Source organism: Melanerpes formicivorus, unplaced genomic scaffold, assembly GCF_026170545.1.
Source record: "Melanerpes formicivorus ecotype bairdi unplaced genomic scaffold, bMelFor1.0.p_v2 SCAF_212, whole genome shotgun sequence".
NCBI classification, from domain to species: domain Eukaryota; kingdom Metazoa; phylum Chordata; class Aves; order Piciformes; family Picidae; genus Melanerpes; species Melanerpes formicivorus.
The window spans coordinates 349,290-366,039 of NW_027142564.1; the positions used below are offsets into that span (position 1 = coordinate 349,290).

Genomic DNA, 16,750 nt, shown 5'->3' on the forward strand with positions numbered 1-16,750 from the left:
AAGCATTGCCAGACCTATATTGGGAGGGGATGAAGGAATCCAGCCTATTTTGGGACAAGGCCTAATGTGCACTTGGAAGTGTTAAAGGGTCCCTATTTGGACAAGCAGAGGGCTCAGACAATACTGGAGGGCAAGCAGGTGTCCAGTTTGTACTGGAATGGATGCAGTCAGTCCTAGCAGGAGGCCTGGAGATGCATTTTATACTGGAATGGGACAGAGGCAGTAGTGGGAGAGAGCAAGGTGATTCACTTTGTTGTGAGAGGAGGCCACAGCTGTACTGGAAGCAGTTCAAATTATGTAGTTTTTAGTGGGAAGGGACACAGCCTGTACTGGGAGTGGGTTCAAAATATACTCTCAGCACTGGGTGAGATTCACTTGATACTGGGACGGGAACAGGGCTACCAGTTTGTTGTGGGCTGTCTCTCAAGCTGTGCTGGGATGACATCAGGAGGATCAGTTTATTTTGGAACAAGGCCAGGTTTGTATGTGGAGGGCTTAAAAGGGACCATGCCTGGACTGAGATGGGGCCCAGTCTATAGTAGGATGGAATCATGGTATCCAGTTTGCACTATGAGGTGGACACACTGTAGTGGGGGGAGGCAGGGTATGAAATTTGTCCTGTGATGGATGGAGTTGGTATGAGAGAGAGACAGAGGATCAGTTTGTACTGGAATGAGGAGCAGTTTGCACTAACATCAGGGGTCCAGCAAGTACTGCTGCTCCCTGGCAGTGCTGCTGTGCTGGGACTCATTGCCCCTCCACCTCTGCACAGAGGAGATGTCCCTGAAGCTCCAGAAAATTCTTGGAGGAAGAACCCCAGGAAAAAAAATTGTTATTGAAAGGTTCTTTATTTTGATTAACCAAACAAGGAACACAGCTTCCCCAACATAAATCCTCAGTCAGAAATGCAAAGCAGAGAGAAAGGTGATGACAACATTGCCAAAAGTAAAAATCCACCACAAACAACAAAATTTGAGCATCCAGGCTGGGCCTGCACTGAGTGACATCAGAACTGCCCTGCAGGAGAAGACAAAGAGTTTATTGCTTCTGAAACCATCCAGTGACCAGTTTGCTCAGGGCAGCCTTCAGCTCCTGGTTCCTCAGGCTGTAGATGAGAGGGTTCACTGCTGGAGGCACCACTGAGTACAGAACTGACACAATAAGGTTCCAGAAAGGAGAGGACATGGAAGGGGGCTTCAGGTAGGCAAAGATGCCAGTGGTGAAAAACAGGAAGACCACAGCCAGGTGAGGGAGGCAGGTGGCAAAGGCTTTGTGGCGTCCCTGCTGAGAGGGGATCCTCAGCACTGCCCTGAAGATCTGCACATAGGACACCACAATGAACATGAAACAGCCAAATGCTAGGCAGAAAGTGACCATAATAAGCCCGATTTTCCTGAGGTAGGATGTGGAGCAGGAGAGCTTGAGGATGTGGGGGATTTCACAGAAGAACTGGTACAGAGCATTGCCCTGGCAGAGGGGCAGGGAAAGTGTATTGGCTGTGTGCAGCAGAGCATTGAGAACCCCACAGGCCCAGGCAGCTGCTACCATCTGGAGACAAACTCTGCTGCCCAGGAGGGTCTCATAGTGCAGGGGTCTGCAGATGGCAGCATAGCGATCGTAGGACATGATGGTGAGGAGAGAAAACTCTGCTGAAATCAAGAAGAGAAAGAAAAATACTTGTGCAGCACATCCTGAGTAGGAGATGACTCTGGTGTCCCAAAGGGAATTTGTCATAGATTTGGGGACTGTGGTAGAGATGCAGCCCAAGTCAAGGATGGAGAGGTTGAGGAGGAAGAAGTACATGGGGGTGTGGAGGTGGTGGTCCCACGCTATGGTGGTGATGATGAGGCCATTGCCCAGCAGGGCAGCCAGGTAGATGGCCAGGAAGAGGCAGAAGTGCAGGAGCTGCAGCTGCCTTGTGCCTGGGAATGGCAGGAGGAGGAAGTGGGTGATGGAGCTGCTGTTGGCCATCTGCTGCCTGTGGCCATGGAGACCTGTGCAAGGAGGGAAAGGCAGTGACAAGTTAGGGCACACTTCTCTCAGCTTCCTTGTAACCCCTGTCCCTGCATTGCATGAGGAATGGATCAGCTCAGTCCCCAACACAACCAACCAGGGATGGTTCATGACAGCTTCAAATGCAGCAGGGACCCAAATTGCCATGAAGATTCCTCTGGTGTCAGAACAGAAAGTGACCAACAGCCCAATCCCAGGGAATGAGAGTCCCATGGAGAGGTGGAGAAACAGGGAACAGCTCTGCAGTGCTGCAGAAACAGGGGAGGGAAGAGACAAAGGCAGAGGGGCTGGGGGGGAAGCCTTCTCCTTACCTAGCTCTGCTCTCTGCTGCTTGACAGGATGGAACTGAAGAGCTTTTGTCCTCCTTTTGTGTGCACACTCCAGGAGCCTTCAGATGAATGTCAGCTGTCAAGGTTGTGAATCCTGACCTGGAGCCCATAGCTTTGAGGGCACTGCCTCTGCTGGGTAGAAGAAGAGAGCAAAAGGTTGCATTGGGAAATGTGTCTGCAGTGCAGAGAATGGCACAGAGGTGCCTGATCCCCCTTGCCAGGGCATCTCTGACAGCAGATCCCTCTGCCCCTGCTGCCCAAGTTCCTGCTGCTGGCAGCTGTCCCTGCCAGGAGCTGCTTCTCTGTGCCCAGCTCTCCTCCCTGTCTCTGTGCATAGAGCCCATCCCACCTCTGCACTGCAGACCCCTCCCAGCAGCAGGACACTGCCCAGGGCCAGCTCTGGGTGTGCAGGGGCTCAGGAGCAGCACAGACAAAGGCTAATGAGACCTCAGATTCTTATGAACAGCAGTAAAATAAACTCTAGTCTCACACTGTCCTCCCAGCACACCAAGGGGATCAACATTCAAAGCCAAGACTCCTTCCCTTCCAGCAAAATGCTGCCTTGATGCTCTTCTGGAAAGCCTCCTCAGAAATGCCCAGGGGGGAGCCAGGACTGTGAGCAGCTCTGGCCAACACAGCTCCCTCCCCACAGCAGAAGGACCCTGCCCTGCCCTTCCCTGCCAGGGCTGTCTCCTGCCACTCACAGCTTCTCCCCACAGCACTGTGTGGAGCTCCCTGGGCAGGCTGAGAGCTGAGCCTGGCAGGCAGCACAGTCCCTGCCCCAGCACACAGCCCCTGGGCAGCAGGGACCCTGCTCTGAAGGGCAGCCCTGACCACCCCTGCCTGCACCCCAGGGCTCCACAGCTCTTCAGAAAAGCCTGAAAAGAGCCTCTGCACAGGAAGATTTCCTTCCAGCCCCCACCAGCTGTGGCTGTGCCAGCTTTAGGAGATGCCTCTAGGAGCTGCACCTGCACTGCCCTGCACCCACAGACTCACCGTGTCCGTGCCTGCAGTGACTTCTCCTCCTGTCAGCTCTCAGTCACGCTCCTGGACACCTCCAAGCTCTCTCTGCCTTCTTCATCTTGCTGAGATCCACTGGCAGTGCCCTCAGCCCTGCTGTGCAGAGCAGAGGAGCTGCTCCTGGGCACAGCTGACACTTTTCATTGCTGCCTACTTTCCAGCAGCTCCCTCCAGCCATGGAGCTCAGCCCAGCTGAGCAGCAGAGGACCAACCCAAGGGCATTTTAATGACCCTCTGGTGGCTTTGGTGCCAGGTAAACATCAGAGACTGAGAGGAAGATGATGAAACCTCTCCAGAAGTTTCAGTCACTTTCAAACTCTGAAGTTTCTTCTCTTGTTGATGGGTCCCAGTGAGGACACTGCTGGGAAAGTGTCTGCAGGCTGTGGTTGGAGCAGAGAAGTGGAGGCAGTGCTGACAGGTCAGGACAAGCAGAGGAAGATGTCTCCGATGCTGAGCAAACCTGGAGGTGTTTCATTAATGCAAAGGGTCAAGCCCTGCGCCCTGGCTCCTGGACAGGCAGATCCTGTCCCTCACTCAACCCCTCAGGGCTCTTCCTGGAGCAGTGGGATGTGGAGAGGACCAATGCCAAGGGCAGGACTATGGCACAACCCCTCCCAGGCTCCTGAGGATGGACAAGGAGGCAATGATGCCCCAGGGCTGGAAGGAGGAGTTGTCTCCTCAGAGGCATCAGTGGCACAGACCACAGCCAGAACCAAAGGCAGGAAGAGCTTGGCTCTGCCAGGAGCCTTTCAGCTCTCCCACAGCCCTCTGCCATCTGCCCCTCAGGCTGTCCTCTGCTGCTGCATCAGCTGAGCCTCTTTCCCTGCAGGCTGTAGTCACCCAGCCAGCTGCCCCACCTTGCTGGCACCTTCCTTTGCTGCTCTCTCTCCATCCTCCCTGGCTGTTCCTTGAAACTCCAAGCCTTGGAGTGGTCCAAGCTCCTGCTGGGGGATGTCTTGCAGTGACATTTCTTTCTCCTCATCTCCAGTCTGGACCTCCCCAGCTGCACTTTGTGGCTTTGTTTCTTTCTCTTGCACTTTGTCACTGTGCAGAAAAGCTTCTCCATGTCTCAAACTGCTCCCCAAGCACTCTCAGGCTACCCTCCTCTTGTCCTCACTCTTCACACCATGGAGCCCATGGCCTTCAGCCTCTATCTTCTGCTTATGTGCCTGGAGCCTCCCAAGCACATCTTGGGAGATCTCTGGGCACTCTCCAAGATCTTTGCAGATGGAAATGTGGTGGTCATAGGACAACAAAGAGACCAAGTGCCCGATGTGCCTTCAAGAGGACTGGACCCCCGAGGGTGAGATCTGCCCAGTTGCCAGGGAGGGACATAGCCGAGTCCAGCAGTGCAAACATCTGCCTCAGCCTGAAGCAGCAGACTGAGGAGCTGCACAGAGCAGGAGCAGCATTTAGCTGCATGGCTGTGTGACCCTGCTGCTGCAGGAGAGAAGAGAAGTCGCTGCTTCCACTCCATGCCCTGTGACCCCCAGAGGAATCCAGAGCACTGTTCCTGCCCTGTACTCCAAAGCCAGGACTGCTCTGATAGGGTCCTGCCTGCACTTGTTTTTTCCAGGGCTGTTCTCATTCCACTTCCACACTCTCCTGCTGAGCTCCTGTGTTGGGGCAAGGCCTGAGTGCTCTGGCAGCTTGGGCACCATCCTGCTGCGTGGCAGTCCCATGACCACAGGCAGACACAGGCTATGGGAACTTCTTTGGCTCAGATGGCCTCCACAAGAGCAGTTCCACACAGACAGGTGATCTGCTTGGGGCAGTGCCTGAAGGCTTAGGTCTTCTTCCAAAGTTTCCTTCAAGAACATGCCCAAGAAATTGTCCAACAGATGCAAACAGCAGGGAACAGCTAAAGTGTGTGAGTGTGCAGGGCTGGGGCACACAGCAGTGTCCTCACACAGCCAGGCCTCCTGCAAGTGACCTGAAGGATGAGCAGAGAAGGGTCTGGACTGTGTCTGTGTTCACTGGACACCCTGGGGAAGCTGTCCCAGGGCAGTCATCCCAGACTGGGCTTCACAACCACTGTTTCCAGCAGCAGCCTCACACCTCAGCTTGGATAGACTCTTTGTCCCTCCCCAGGAGGACATGGCCTCAGGAGGTCAGCAGTGCCTGTTTGCATTGTGCAGATGAGATGTCAGCAGATGAGCTGAGGTGAACCTGAGTGAGCAAACACCATCAGCTATTGCTGGAGGTGCCAAGGCACTGAAGCTTTGAGGAGCCTCCCAGCCTCTGGCATGGGCTGCAGAAGGCCAGGGAGACTCTCTGACCACTGCAGGGCAGGGCCTGTGTGAGTGATGGGGAAAGACTCTGTCTCTGAACATCCTACACTCTATAAGGGGTCCGCGAGGCCATCTCAGATGTGGACACCTGACAGAGCTGGGACATTGTTGTGTGTCACTCCAGAACAAACCCTACTGGCCCAGGGAGATTCATCTCAGATATTTTGGGCAGGCTCCTATCTGCTCACATTACCCTTGCTGGACTGTGCCCTGAGATGTGCACAGAGCCATCCCAGAGTTGCTGGGCTCCTTGGAAAAGGCCTCTCCAAGAACACCAAAAAGGAGGATGGGGAACATTGCAGGCTGGTCACCCTCAGCACAGTCCCTGGGAAGGTGAAGGCTCAAACACCTCTGCAGCCATTTGCAGGCCCTTGCAGGACAAGAGAGGTATTGCTGAAGTCATATGGGTAGGGGCAAGAAGGGGATGTTTTGTGCCTGGACCTTAGCCAGGGCTTTGCCATGGTCCCCCATTGTCTCTTTAGAGCCAGACTGCTGAGAGCTGGAGTGCAGACATGGATGAGGTGGTGGCTGAAGCCCAAATGTCACCAGTGGAGAGTCCTCCTGTCAGACACTTCCCAGTGGCAACCCTCAGGGCAAGCCCTTGGGCCAGCACTGGGGAATGTCTTCATGAACTCCCTGCACCATCTGACCCAGGGAATTTGTAGCTCCTCTGGAGATGAAGCCAATCTGAGCAGAGGCCTTGAGGGACCTCATCTGCTTAACCCTGCCCTGAGCAGGATCATTGGACAAGAGGATGTGCAGGAGTCTCCTCCACAAATGCAGCAGGACAGAGCCAGCAGCTTCTCCACTCAGACCCTTAGTAGGAAATCTCCCAGATGGATCTGGTGAAACTTTGATCTGCTCAGGCTCTGGCCACAAGGAGGCTGAGAGCTGAGTGTGCAATCCTGTGCTCAGTTGTGTCTCAGGAACTCACCATTCAGTAGGAAGCCAAGGACTGGGAAGGGGGAGGTGAGGCCACTTCTGCCTCCTGAGAGGATTGGCCAACAGCAGGAACACAGCTGGGAAAGGGACTGTGAGGTCAGTTGTGTCTGCAGGAGCTGATAGGGCAGCCCTGGGCTCATGGCTGGCAGATGGGCAGAGTGATCTGGGAGATGCCCTCTGCCAAAGGGCCTGGGCTGACTGCAGGAAGGGGCTGATGGTTTGGTTGCTGTGTCTCTGCTGCCTGAGTACCTGATGGGACAGCAGCAGGCACAGGGCTTGGTGCTGTCTATGCAAGAACCTGCAAGGCCAGCAGCCTTGGGAGCTCCTGGTGAGGTAGGAAAGAGCAGGAGAGAGGAACACTGTGAGATGGTGCAGCCTGGCAGGTGGAGACTGGCCATGAGGAGCAAGAAACCTCTCTCAAAGGGCAGTGCTGTGGCCTGGGAAGTTCTCCAGAAGGAGTCTGGGATAGCCCTTCTCTTTGTGTCCCAAGGAGCAGAGTGTGAGTGTGGGCAGGTGTCAGTGAAGGCATGGAAAGGCCAAGGTGGGGAAGTGAGATGAGTGTCTGCAGCCTGCAGGGCAGGAGAAGCAGCTGTGAGACAGTGCAGGACAAAGCTGTGGTAGAGCTGGCAAAGGGCAATGGCAGTGGTGGGAGTGATGAAGAGAAGCCAAAGCTGTGCCCTCTTGACTCTGGCAATTCTCTGCCCCCAAGGCCTGTGAGGAGATGTTGTCCTAAGGCACTGGGAGGGCCTCACTGCCTCTTTCCACAGCCCCAGGAAGGCTGAGGACTGTCAGGCCCTTGTCCTCCACTCAGCATCACAAACCCTACAGGGATCCTAAAGGAAGGCTGGAGAGGAACTTTTCATGAGGGTGTCTGGTGACAGGAGAGGAGGGAAAGGTTTGAAGGTGAGGAAAAGGAGGTTTAGACTGGGTCTTAGGAAGAAATTCTTCAGTATGAGGGTTGTGGGACTCTGGAAGAGGCTTTCCAGGTAGGATGCCCTCTCCTGAGGGTGTTGAAGGCCAGGCTGGATGAGGCCTTGAGCAGCTGAGTCTATTGGAGAGGCATCCCTGCCTATGGCACGGAGGTTGGAGCAGAGGAGCTCTGAGGTCCCTTCCAACCTAGGCCATGCTATGCTGCTATGAAACCCACACCCCACCCCCACTGCACCTGAAGAGCCTTGACCCACACATGAGGGACAGGATCTGCCTGCCCAGGGGCTGTGCTCAGGCCTTGGCCTTTGTGCTGCAGAAACCAGAGCCAGAGTTTGCTCTCCTGCACTTTGCCTTTGTCTGCTGCAATCACAGCCTCTCCTGAGCTGCTCTAACGAGTCCCTGGGGAGGCTTTGGCAGTAACAAGCCTCAGTGGGGCCAATCAATGCTTCAAGGTACTTTGTGTTTTGCTTCTTGCTTCTTGCACAGTTTCTTCACTCTTCTCTCAGTACCTGAGGTTCATGGAATGATTCCCAAGTGCCCTAAGGAGCTCTTTGTGTCTTTGTTGTTGACTTCCAGATTTCAAAGTGCACCTCACAAAGCTCAGATTTTGATGGTAAACTATTTGATTCTTTCTCAGATGAGGGCAGAGGTGACAGCAGCATCCACCAAGCCAGAATGATCCAGGCTGTCTGCTCAGGGGGTCTGGACTGGGAGGAGAAGCTGCCCTCTGAGGGCTGACACTGAGTGGACAACTTTGCTTCTCACCCTCCCCAACCTCCCCATTGCTGTCACTGCCCACCTGGGCTTTACATCCCTGCTCCTTGCATCAGACTTCTCCACTGCTCTCTGCAGCTGGAGCTCACAGCTCCATGGCACCAGCTGCCCCCTGCCCTCCTTAGAGAACTGCCTGCACACAGCCACAGAAGAATTGTTGCTGTTTGGAAGCTAAGCAAAGCCAAGGCTGAGAAAGTTGCCTCAGCAGTCCAAGCCCTCTGGAACCATCTGCTCAGCACAAGCTGTCTCTCAGCAGCTTGCCTGTCCACAAGGATGAAGCAAAGCCAACAAGTTCTGCCATGGCTGTGATTTCTCAGCCAGTCAAGAGTTCTTGAGAGTGAGAAGCAGATGAAAAGGTTGGATCCTAGCAGCCCTTCCTCATGAAGCAATCCTGAATTCAAATCTATTTCTATGGCTGTGTCTGGAGAGAAGCACCAAGCACACAGACACAGGGACAGAGCTGGCTGCCTCTAGTGGAACATAGAGCCCCCCAACATGGTGACAGCAAAGGTGTCTGTCCAAAGACACAGAGAGGTGGAGAGGTTGCTGGCAGAGAGGCTGCCTGGAGTTCAGTTTCCTCCTTCTGGAGCTCAGGGCACACACTCACAAAGCTTCAACATTCTTAGGGCACAAGAACTGATTCTGAAGAAGTCTGACTTGCTGCTGGCCCTTGGTGCAGGTTGTGCCTGAGAGATGTCTGAGTGGGGAAGATGCTGGACACAGCTGCTGAGATCCAGGAGAGCTCCAAGGCTCTGGCTTTAGGGTCAGTGTTTTGAGAGGTGGAGATCCTTGACTTTCATCAGATGTTTCTCTGAGCTGGAGAACCTTGGATGCTGAATCATCTTGGGATCTTTTGCCACTTGCACAGACCCTGAAGTTTTTTGCTTTCAGAGTTTTCTATCACCTCCCTGTTGGCTGTGATCCAAGCACAGATGCACTGAGCTGGCAGCAGGTGACAAACCCTAAAGCTATAGGGAGAGCAGTGCAAGGCTGGGAGAGCCCTGGTCAGGGCTGAGCCATTCCTTGCAGGTCAGTCCTCTCCTCTGAGCCCTTTGCTTCTTTCTGCCTGGGGTCATATCCTGCTCTTCTCTCCATCAGCCCTGCTCCTTTGTGCTTGGCAGGAGCAAAGTTTGCAGATCTGCTCTGAACAGGCCAGAAGGTAAAGAACCCAACTTTGGGACAGCAGCAAGATCCAAGGCTCCAGCTGACCTCTGAGCATCTCTCAACCCTCTCCAGACCCTCCTCCCAAACCATACTTCACCATTTGTGGATCTGTGAGGGTCATTGGCTATGATGGGAATTTAGGAGTTCACCTCCCTGACCCCAGGTGGTCAGGTATCAGTTGCCTGGGCAGAGGGGGATGGTTGGGATGGCTACATCCTGGAGGTGCCAGACCCATCAGCACTACAGCCAGGGGACTCAGCACAGGAGTTAGGGCTCTGATCCCTCCATTGCAAGAAGTCACACACAGTGTCCTTACTTCTCAGTCACTTGGTCCCCAAGGATTTGCCCAAGAGCACAGGGGTGACCATTCCTCTCAGCAGCATGGCCTCCCAGAAGGACCTGGGCAAGATCTTGGAGGAGAAGAATCACCTGAAGAATAATTTGGAAGAGCCAAAGATCAGCCTTGAGGAATAGTAGAAGTGGTTGATGAAGACATGGATGAGAACAGGAAGGATGAAGTATGTTAGGATTAGGAGGAGGAAGAGGGCAATAATTATGAGGTGGACAAAGGGGATGATGTAGAAGAGGAGGATGATATGGAATAGCAGAAGAATAAAGAGAAGGAGGAGGAAGATGAAGAGGAGGAAGAGGACAAACCCATATCAGCCTCTCAGTGCCACCCAAGCAGCCACATCAGTGCCCTGAGGGTGGGCAAAGCTTCCCACCCAGCTTGGAGCTGCTGAAGCCCCACTGCCCCCAGCCCAGTGCCCAGCCCTCTGTCTGTGGTGACTGTGGCATGAACTTCACCCTCAGCTCCAATCTCATCTGGCACTGCTGTGTCCACAGCCAGAAGCAGCTGCACCTCTGAGGTGCCTGAGGCAAGAGCTCCACCCAGATGGCCACCCTCAGCCAGCACTGCTACATCCACACCGGTGCCAGCCCTTCACAAGCGCAGGCTGCTGTAAGGGCTTCACCCGCAGCTCCTCCCTTACCTGCCATATTCACCCCCACACCGGTGACCAGCGTGCCCCATGGGACACAGCAATACACTGACCCTGGCTCTGCCAGGCCAAACGTGACCCCCCAGGGGGACCTTTTTCCAGCAGCTTGAACTGAAATCTCCTCTTTTACACCTTCTTTCCTCAGAAGCAAATGTGCCCCTGCCCTTCTCAGCACCAGCCAGTGCTGAGGAGAGTAATGACAGTGCTGAGTCAGCACAGCCACTGCCACCACTGCAGCTGGGCTGGGATTTGGCTGTTTGTTCCTCAACACTTTGGCATTCCTAGAGGTAAAGGAAAAACCTCAACCCAAGGATAATGCCTAATTAGAATGGAAACCCCAACCCTAATAAAGTATTGTCTCTTGCTGATTTTTCTTTGACATTTAATTCCCCAAAGGCCACTTTTGGGGACATTTCTTCCCCAGGGCCAGGGATGAAGCCATGTGCCCACTTCAGAGAGGTGTCCTTGAGGGGTTCTGGGAGGGTCTTGAATGTGAAGTGAGGAAATCAAACTCAGTGCCTCCCATAGCCATACAGTAGTATCCTTCACTAATCTGCATGGGCATGGAATGCTCACTCCAAAATGTACCTGTGCTGAAAAGGTTAACCATGGTCCTCATCTAGGACTCAGTAACACACAGGCACTAGAAGCCTAAAGCCTTATTTGATAGACAAAGTCCTTCCATGTCTTGGTCTTTGCTGCCATCTCCTCTCCTTTTAACAGCTTTGCAGTCCCCATGTCATCTGTCATGTATTGTTCCTGTTGGTCCTCAGCCAATCCCACAGAACTGTCCTTCTCTTGTTAGTGAGGCCCAGGGGTGTGAGAACCCAGCCTGCTTTCCAGACTCAGCCTTATTTCTCTCTCTGTCTAGAGCTGCCATCTGCTGCTCTAGCTCCATTTGCTCTCTCAAGCTCCAGGTTTACTTTCTTGATGTCAGAAAGCTAAGCTCTGAAGTAGTGGGAGAGTTTCTAACAGTTAGTGAGAAAGTTCAGAAGTCTCCTTCCTTCAGATGTCCTGCTGAGTGTTCTGGGAAGGGCTCAGCTGAGGGCCAGTTCTGAGAGGCAGAGTTTAGGTTGTGGCTGGGTTGAGGCCTGGGGTTAACACCAAGGGGTCAATGCCAAGGGAAAAACCTGGAGCCAGGAGGAGCAATGGGGGCAGAGTCAGGGTCAGGAGTGGGTATGGGAGGGGCTGAGCTGTAAAGGGTGAGGTGAGGGCTTAGCTCAGGTCCACTGCATTGGAGCAGGGGACTGAGCAGAGAGGATGGGAGGGGCCCAGGCTGTACTGGGAGTGCAACCTAGGATCCAGCACGCACTGGGAGGTGAACTCAGGGGCTTCCATGCTGTTATAGATATGAATTTATAAATAAATAATATGGCAAATATGACATTAATAAGAATATTATTAACTTTTTACAGATATGAAAAAGTGCCCAGAACTTGTCAATAGGTCTTGAGTACAGCTGCAGTATCTATTTACAGGGGGAATGTACAGTGCTTAGGCAACATTTAACAATTTAAAGGACTTTAAGCAAGCTGGAAAAATAGTACAGGGCAGAATGACCTCCCTGCTCCTGCTGGCCACACTATTCCTGATACAGGCCAGGATGCCACTGGCCTTCCTAGGCCACTGGGCACACTGATGGCTCATGTTCAGCCTACTATAAACCAGTAGCCCCAGGTCCCATTCTGCCTGGCCGGTCCCCAGCCACTCTGACCCCAGCCTGTAGCGGCACAGGGATCAGATATCCACTTTTTCCACAGTCTTTTCCACAGTCTTTTCCACAGTCTTTTCCACAGACTGGAAAAGGGGAAACATTGCCCCCATCTTCAAAAAGGGCAAGAAGGAGGAACCAGGGAACTACAGGCCAGTCAGTCTCACCTCTGTGCCTGGAAAGATCATGGAACAGATCCTCCTGGAGTCACTACTTGCTCAAAAGAATAGTGAAGAGGTGATTGGGAACAGTCAGCATGGCTTTGCCAAGGGTAAATCCTGCCTGACCAACCTGGTGGCCTTCTATGAGCAGGTGACAAAATTAATAGCTGAGGGGCGAGCAACTGATGTCGTTTACCTGGACCTGAGCAAAGCCTTCGACACTGTCCCACACCACATCCTGGTCTCCAAACTGGTGACACATGGGTTTGATTGGTGGACCACTAGATGGATAAGGAACTGGCTTGATGGCCGCACCCAAAGAGTGGCTGTCAATGGCTCCATGTCCCAGTGGAGGCCAGTGACAAGTGGAGTCCCTCAGGGATCAGTCCTGGGACCTGTCTTGTTCAACATCTTTGTGGGGGACATGGACAGTGGCATTGAGTGCACCCTCAGCAAGTTTGCTGATGACACCAAGCTGTGTGGTGCAGCAGACACGCTGGAGGGAAGGGAGGCCATCCAGAGGGACCTGGACAGGCTGGAGAGGTGGGCACAGGCCAACCTCATGAAGTTCAATAAGAGCAAGTGCAGGGTCCTGCATCTGGGTCGAGGCAATCCCAGGCACAAATACAGGCTGGGCAGTGACTGGCTGGAGGGTAGCCCTGAGGAGAGAGACTTGGGGGTGCTGGTGGACAAAAAGCTCAACATGAGCTCTCAGTGTGCACTTGCAGCCCGCAAAGCCAATCAGATCCTGGGCTGCATCAGGAGAAGTGTGGCTAGCAGGTCGAGGGAGGTGATCCTCCCCCTCTGCTCAGCCCTGGTGAGACCCCACCTGGAGTACTGTGTCCAGTTCTGGAGCCCCTATTACAAGAGGGATGTGGAGGTGCTGGAGCGTGTCCAGAGAAGGGCCACGAGGATGATCAGAGGGCTGGAGCACCTCTCCTATGAGGACAGACTGAGGGAGTTGGGGCTGTTCAGTCTGCAGAAGAGAAGGCTCCGAGGAGACCTAATTGTCGCCTTCCAGTATCTGAAGGGGGCCTACAGGAAGGCTGGGGAAGGACTTCTCAGGATATCAGGTAGTGATAGGACTAGGGGGAATGGAATGAAGCTGGAGGTGGGGAGATTCAGGCTAGATGTGAGGAGGAGGTTCTTCACCATGAGAGTGGTGAAACCCTGGAATGGGTTGTCCAGGGAGGTGGTCGAGGCCCCATCCCTGGGGGTGTTTAAGAGCAGGCTGGATGAGGCTCTGTCCAGCCTGATCTAGTGTGGGGTGTCCCTGCCCATGGCAGGGGGGTTGGAACTAGATGATCCTTGTGGTCCCTTCCAACCCTGAATGAAACTATGAAACTATGAAACTATGAAAACCCAATCCAGTCCTGGCTGCAGGAGTCTGTGACTTACAGGGGAATTGTCCCCCCAGAGATGCTGCCTCAGTTTCCAGTGGGAAATGGCCTAAGAAGAGCAGGCAAGCTGAAACTGCTTCTGGTCCTCCTGAAGGGACTCCCAAAGCATCTTCACAAGATGCAAGGCACCCAAGACAGAATTAGAGGGGCTCTGCCTCCAACCAGATGGAAGGGAGAGACAAATTGGTTTGTTGGACTGTACAGAACCAATGGCCTGGCAAGTTGAAGCCATGAGAGGATAAAGCTTTAGTAGATACAGGTGCCCAGAGTGCTCTGACACCACCGAACGACGAGGGGTGGAACCCATCTGTGTTTCTGGTGTGACAGGAGGATCCCCACCCCTGGATGTGTTGGAAGCTGAGTACTGGGATGCAAGCCACAGTTTCCTTTCACTTGGAGGCATGGAAGGAGTCACTGGACTCAGACTGCCCCAGAGCTGGAAACACAGCCCCAGCATTTGCAGCATTTGGACTGGGCATCAACTGATCCAGACTGTGCTGGAACAGAGTGGAGCTGCAGAGCACCTGCAGTGAGCAGCCCTCTGGGTACTGCAAAGCGACCTCCTGTGGAGTGAGCATGGACAGTGCCTGAGGTGTGCTGCTGATTGCTTCTGGGCCTGGTGCAGGTGGCACAGAATGAGGGCTTGGGAATGTCAAAGGTTAAGCTGGAAATTTGCTGCCATTACTCCACACCATCCTGCCTCATGCCACCTTCACAGGGACAGTGCTGGCTGGAGCAAAGTACTACAGGGCTTGAAGTTCAGATGGCAACATGAGAGGCTTCCTGTTCTGGTTGCTGCTGTTGGGTTCTGGCTCTCAGGTGCTGGCTCTTTGCTGAGGGGGAGGGCTGCAGGGGTTTAACTCCTGGCTGCTGCTCACTGCTGTGCTTCTTTCTGCAAACAGCCTCAGGACAGTGTGCATTATGGGATCTCATTTGGATTCAGCTCTGTTGATGTTGTCTTAAGTCCTTATCCCAGCCCAGAGGGTTTTTTGATTCCTCTGTGTATTATTTTTCCCTCACTTCTGTTTTGGGGGGGGGAAGAGGCAGCTTAACCTCTTCTCAGCTCTTCAACTTGTTCCAGCCCCAGAGTGGAAAGCTAACAGAAGCTTTCTGAGTTCTTCCAAAGATCTCCATGAGCTTCCCCCTACACCCTCCAAAGATCCCAAAAGTCAGTCCTTGGACCATCCAAATCCCAAACACCTAAGATCACCTGAAAGTCCCTGAAGAATGCCTCTGAGATGCCCCTCAAGACTCCTCTGAGAACCTCATTGTCCTCTCTCTGAACTGGGCACACAGCTCCACCCCATCCCTTGGGAGCAAATGCCCCCAAAATTTGGGCATTGAGGCAGGAATGTCAGAAATAAAAGCAAACAGACAGGATTTGGGTAACTTTTGGGTTTTATTGAGACAATTGGTCAATGGACAGAGGATTTCTTACCCCAGGGAGACACAAAGCATTGGGGAAGAACCAGACAGACCCTGGCAAAGCCGTGCCCAGCTCCACTGGGAGCTCCAGCTGTGCTGACTCAGCACTGTAATTGTTCTCATTAGCAATAATTGGTGTTCAGGGCAGGAGGTGTTGGTTGCTGCTGGTGTCCCCAGTCCCTGAGAATTGCAAAGGAAAAAGGGATGATTTTGGTGCTGGAAAGGCCCTCTCAGAGGGGTCAGGATTACCCAACAGATTCTAGGTGGATTTATGCCTCCCCTCCAGTGCAGGCTGCTCTCTGGTGCGGGTGCAGCGGTGCTTGCTGAGGGAGCGCTTCTGGGTGAAGCTTTTACCGCAATCAGCACAAGTGAAACGCTTCTCACCAGTGTGGGCGCGGCGGTGGCGAGTGAGAATGCCCCTGTGGCTAAAGCTCTTCCCACAGGCATCACAGGTGAACGGTTTCTCACCGGTGTGAGTGCGGTGGTGAACAATGAGATGATCCCTGCGACTGAAGCTCTTGCCACACTCAGCACAGGTAAAAGCCTTCTCACCGGTGTGGGTGCGGCTGTGAGAAATGAGATGGTCTCTGCGGCTGAAGGTCCTCCCGCAGTCAGCACAGGTGAAAGGCTTCTCACCGGTGTGGGTGCGATGGTGGTGAATGAGAGTACTCCTATGTCTGAAGGCCTGGCCACACAGCACAGGTGAAAGCCTTCTCACCGGTGTGCACACGACGGTGCTCTCTGAGGTCTCCCTTCCAGGTGAGGCTCTTGCCGCAGTCGGTACAGCTGTACGGCCTCTCACCACTGTGGATAAGTTGGTGCTGGATGAACAGAGTACTCGTGGTGAAGGCCTTGCCGCAATCAGCACAGGGGAACAGATGCTCTCCAGTGTGGATACGGCGATGGATGGTGAGAGTGGAGCTCTGTTTGAAGCTCTTGCCGCAGTCCCTGCAGTTGAAGGCCTTCTCACTGGTGTGGGTGAGGTGGTGTCGCCTAAGAGTAGAGAGCTGTCTGAACCGCTTGCCACAGCTGTCACAAGAGAAGGGCTTCTCTCCAGTGTGGGTGAGGTTGTGCCGGGTGAGATGGCCGCGCAGAGTGAAGCTCTGGCCGCAGTGAGCACAGGTGAAAGGTTTCTCTCCTGTGTGGGTGCGGCGGTGCTGGATGAGATTGCCGCCCTGGGTGAAGCTGCGTCCGCAATCAACACAGGTGAAAGGTTTCTCTCCAGTGTGGGTGCGGCGGTGCTTGATGAGCTCAGAGTTCCAGCGGAACCTCTTGCCACAGTCACCACAAACTAAGGGCAGGGAGCCAGGCTGCGGGCAGTGGTGCTTCACTAGCTCTGAGCTATCTGGGAAGCTCTGCCCACACTCAGGGCACTCATTCAGCTCTTTGGGTGACACTGAGGGACCTGCTCTGGCTTCATCCTCCTCCACACATTCCTCCCCCTCATCCTGGTCGCCGCCATCATCATCATTATCCTCCTCTTCATAGTTGTCATTCTTAGCATCATCCTCCATCTTGTCCTCTTTTTCCTCCTCATCCTCCTCCCCCGTGGGACTGCACATTGGCTTCTCCAACTTGATCTCTGGGTG

The 16,750-nt window shown here is 53.8% G+C and overlaps 1 protein-coding gene and 1 pseudogene across 1 annotated transcript; both read right to left on the reverse strand.

Moving 5' to 3' along the window:
• LOC137457939 (zinc finger protein 585A-like) overlaps positions 1 to 16,750 on the reverse strand; it is a 132,997-nt pseudogene that overhangs the window by 39,520 nt on the left and 76,727 nt on the right.
• Positions 1,039 to 2,037, reverse strand: LOC137457945 (olfactory receptor 14A16-like). Its single transcript, XM_068169694.1, has one exon. It carries the CDS (start codon positions 1,969 to 1,971, stop codon positions 1,039 to 1,041), a length of 933 nt encoding a protein of 310 aa, XP_068025795.1. The 5' UTR covers positions 1,972 to 2,037.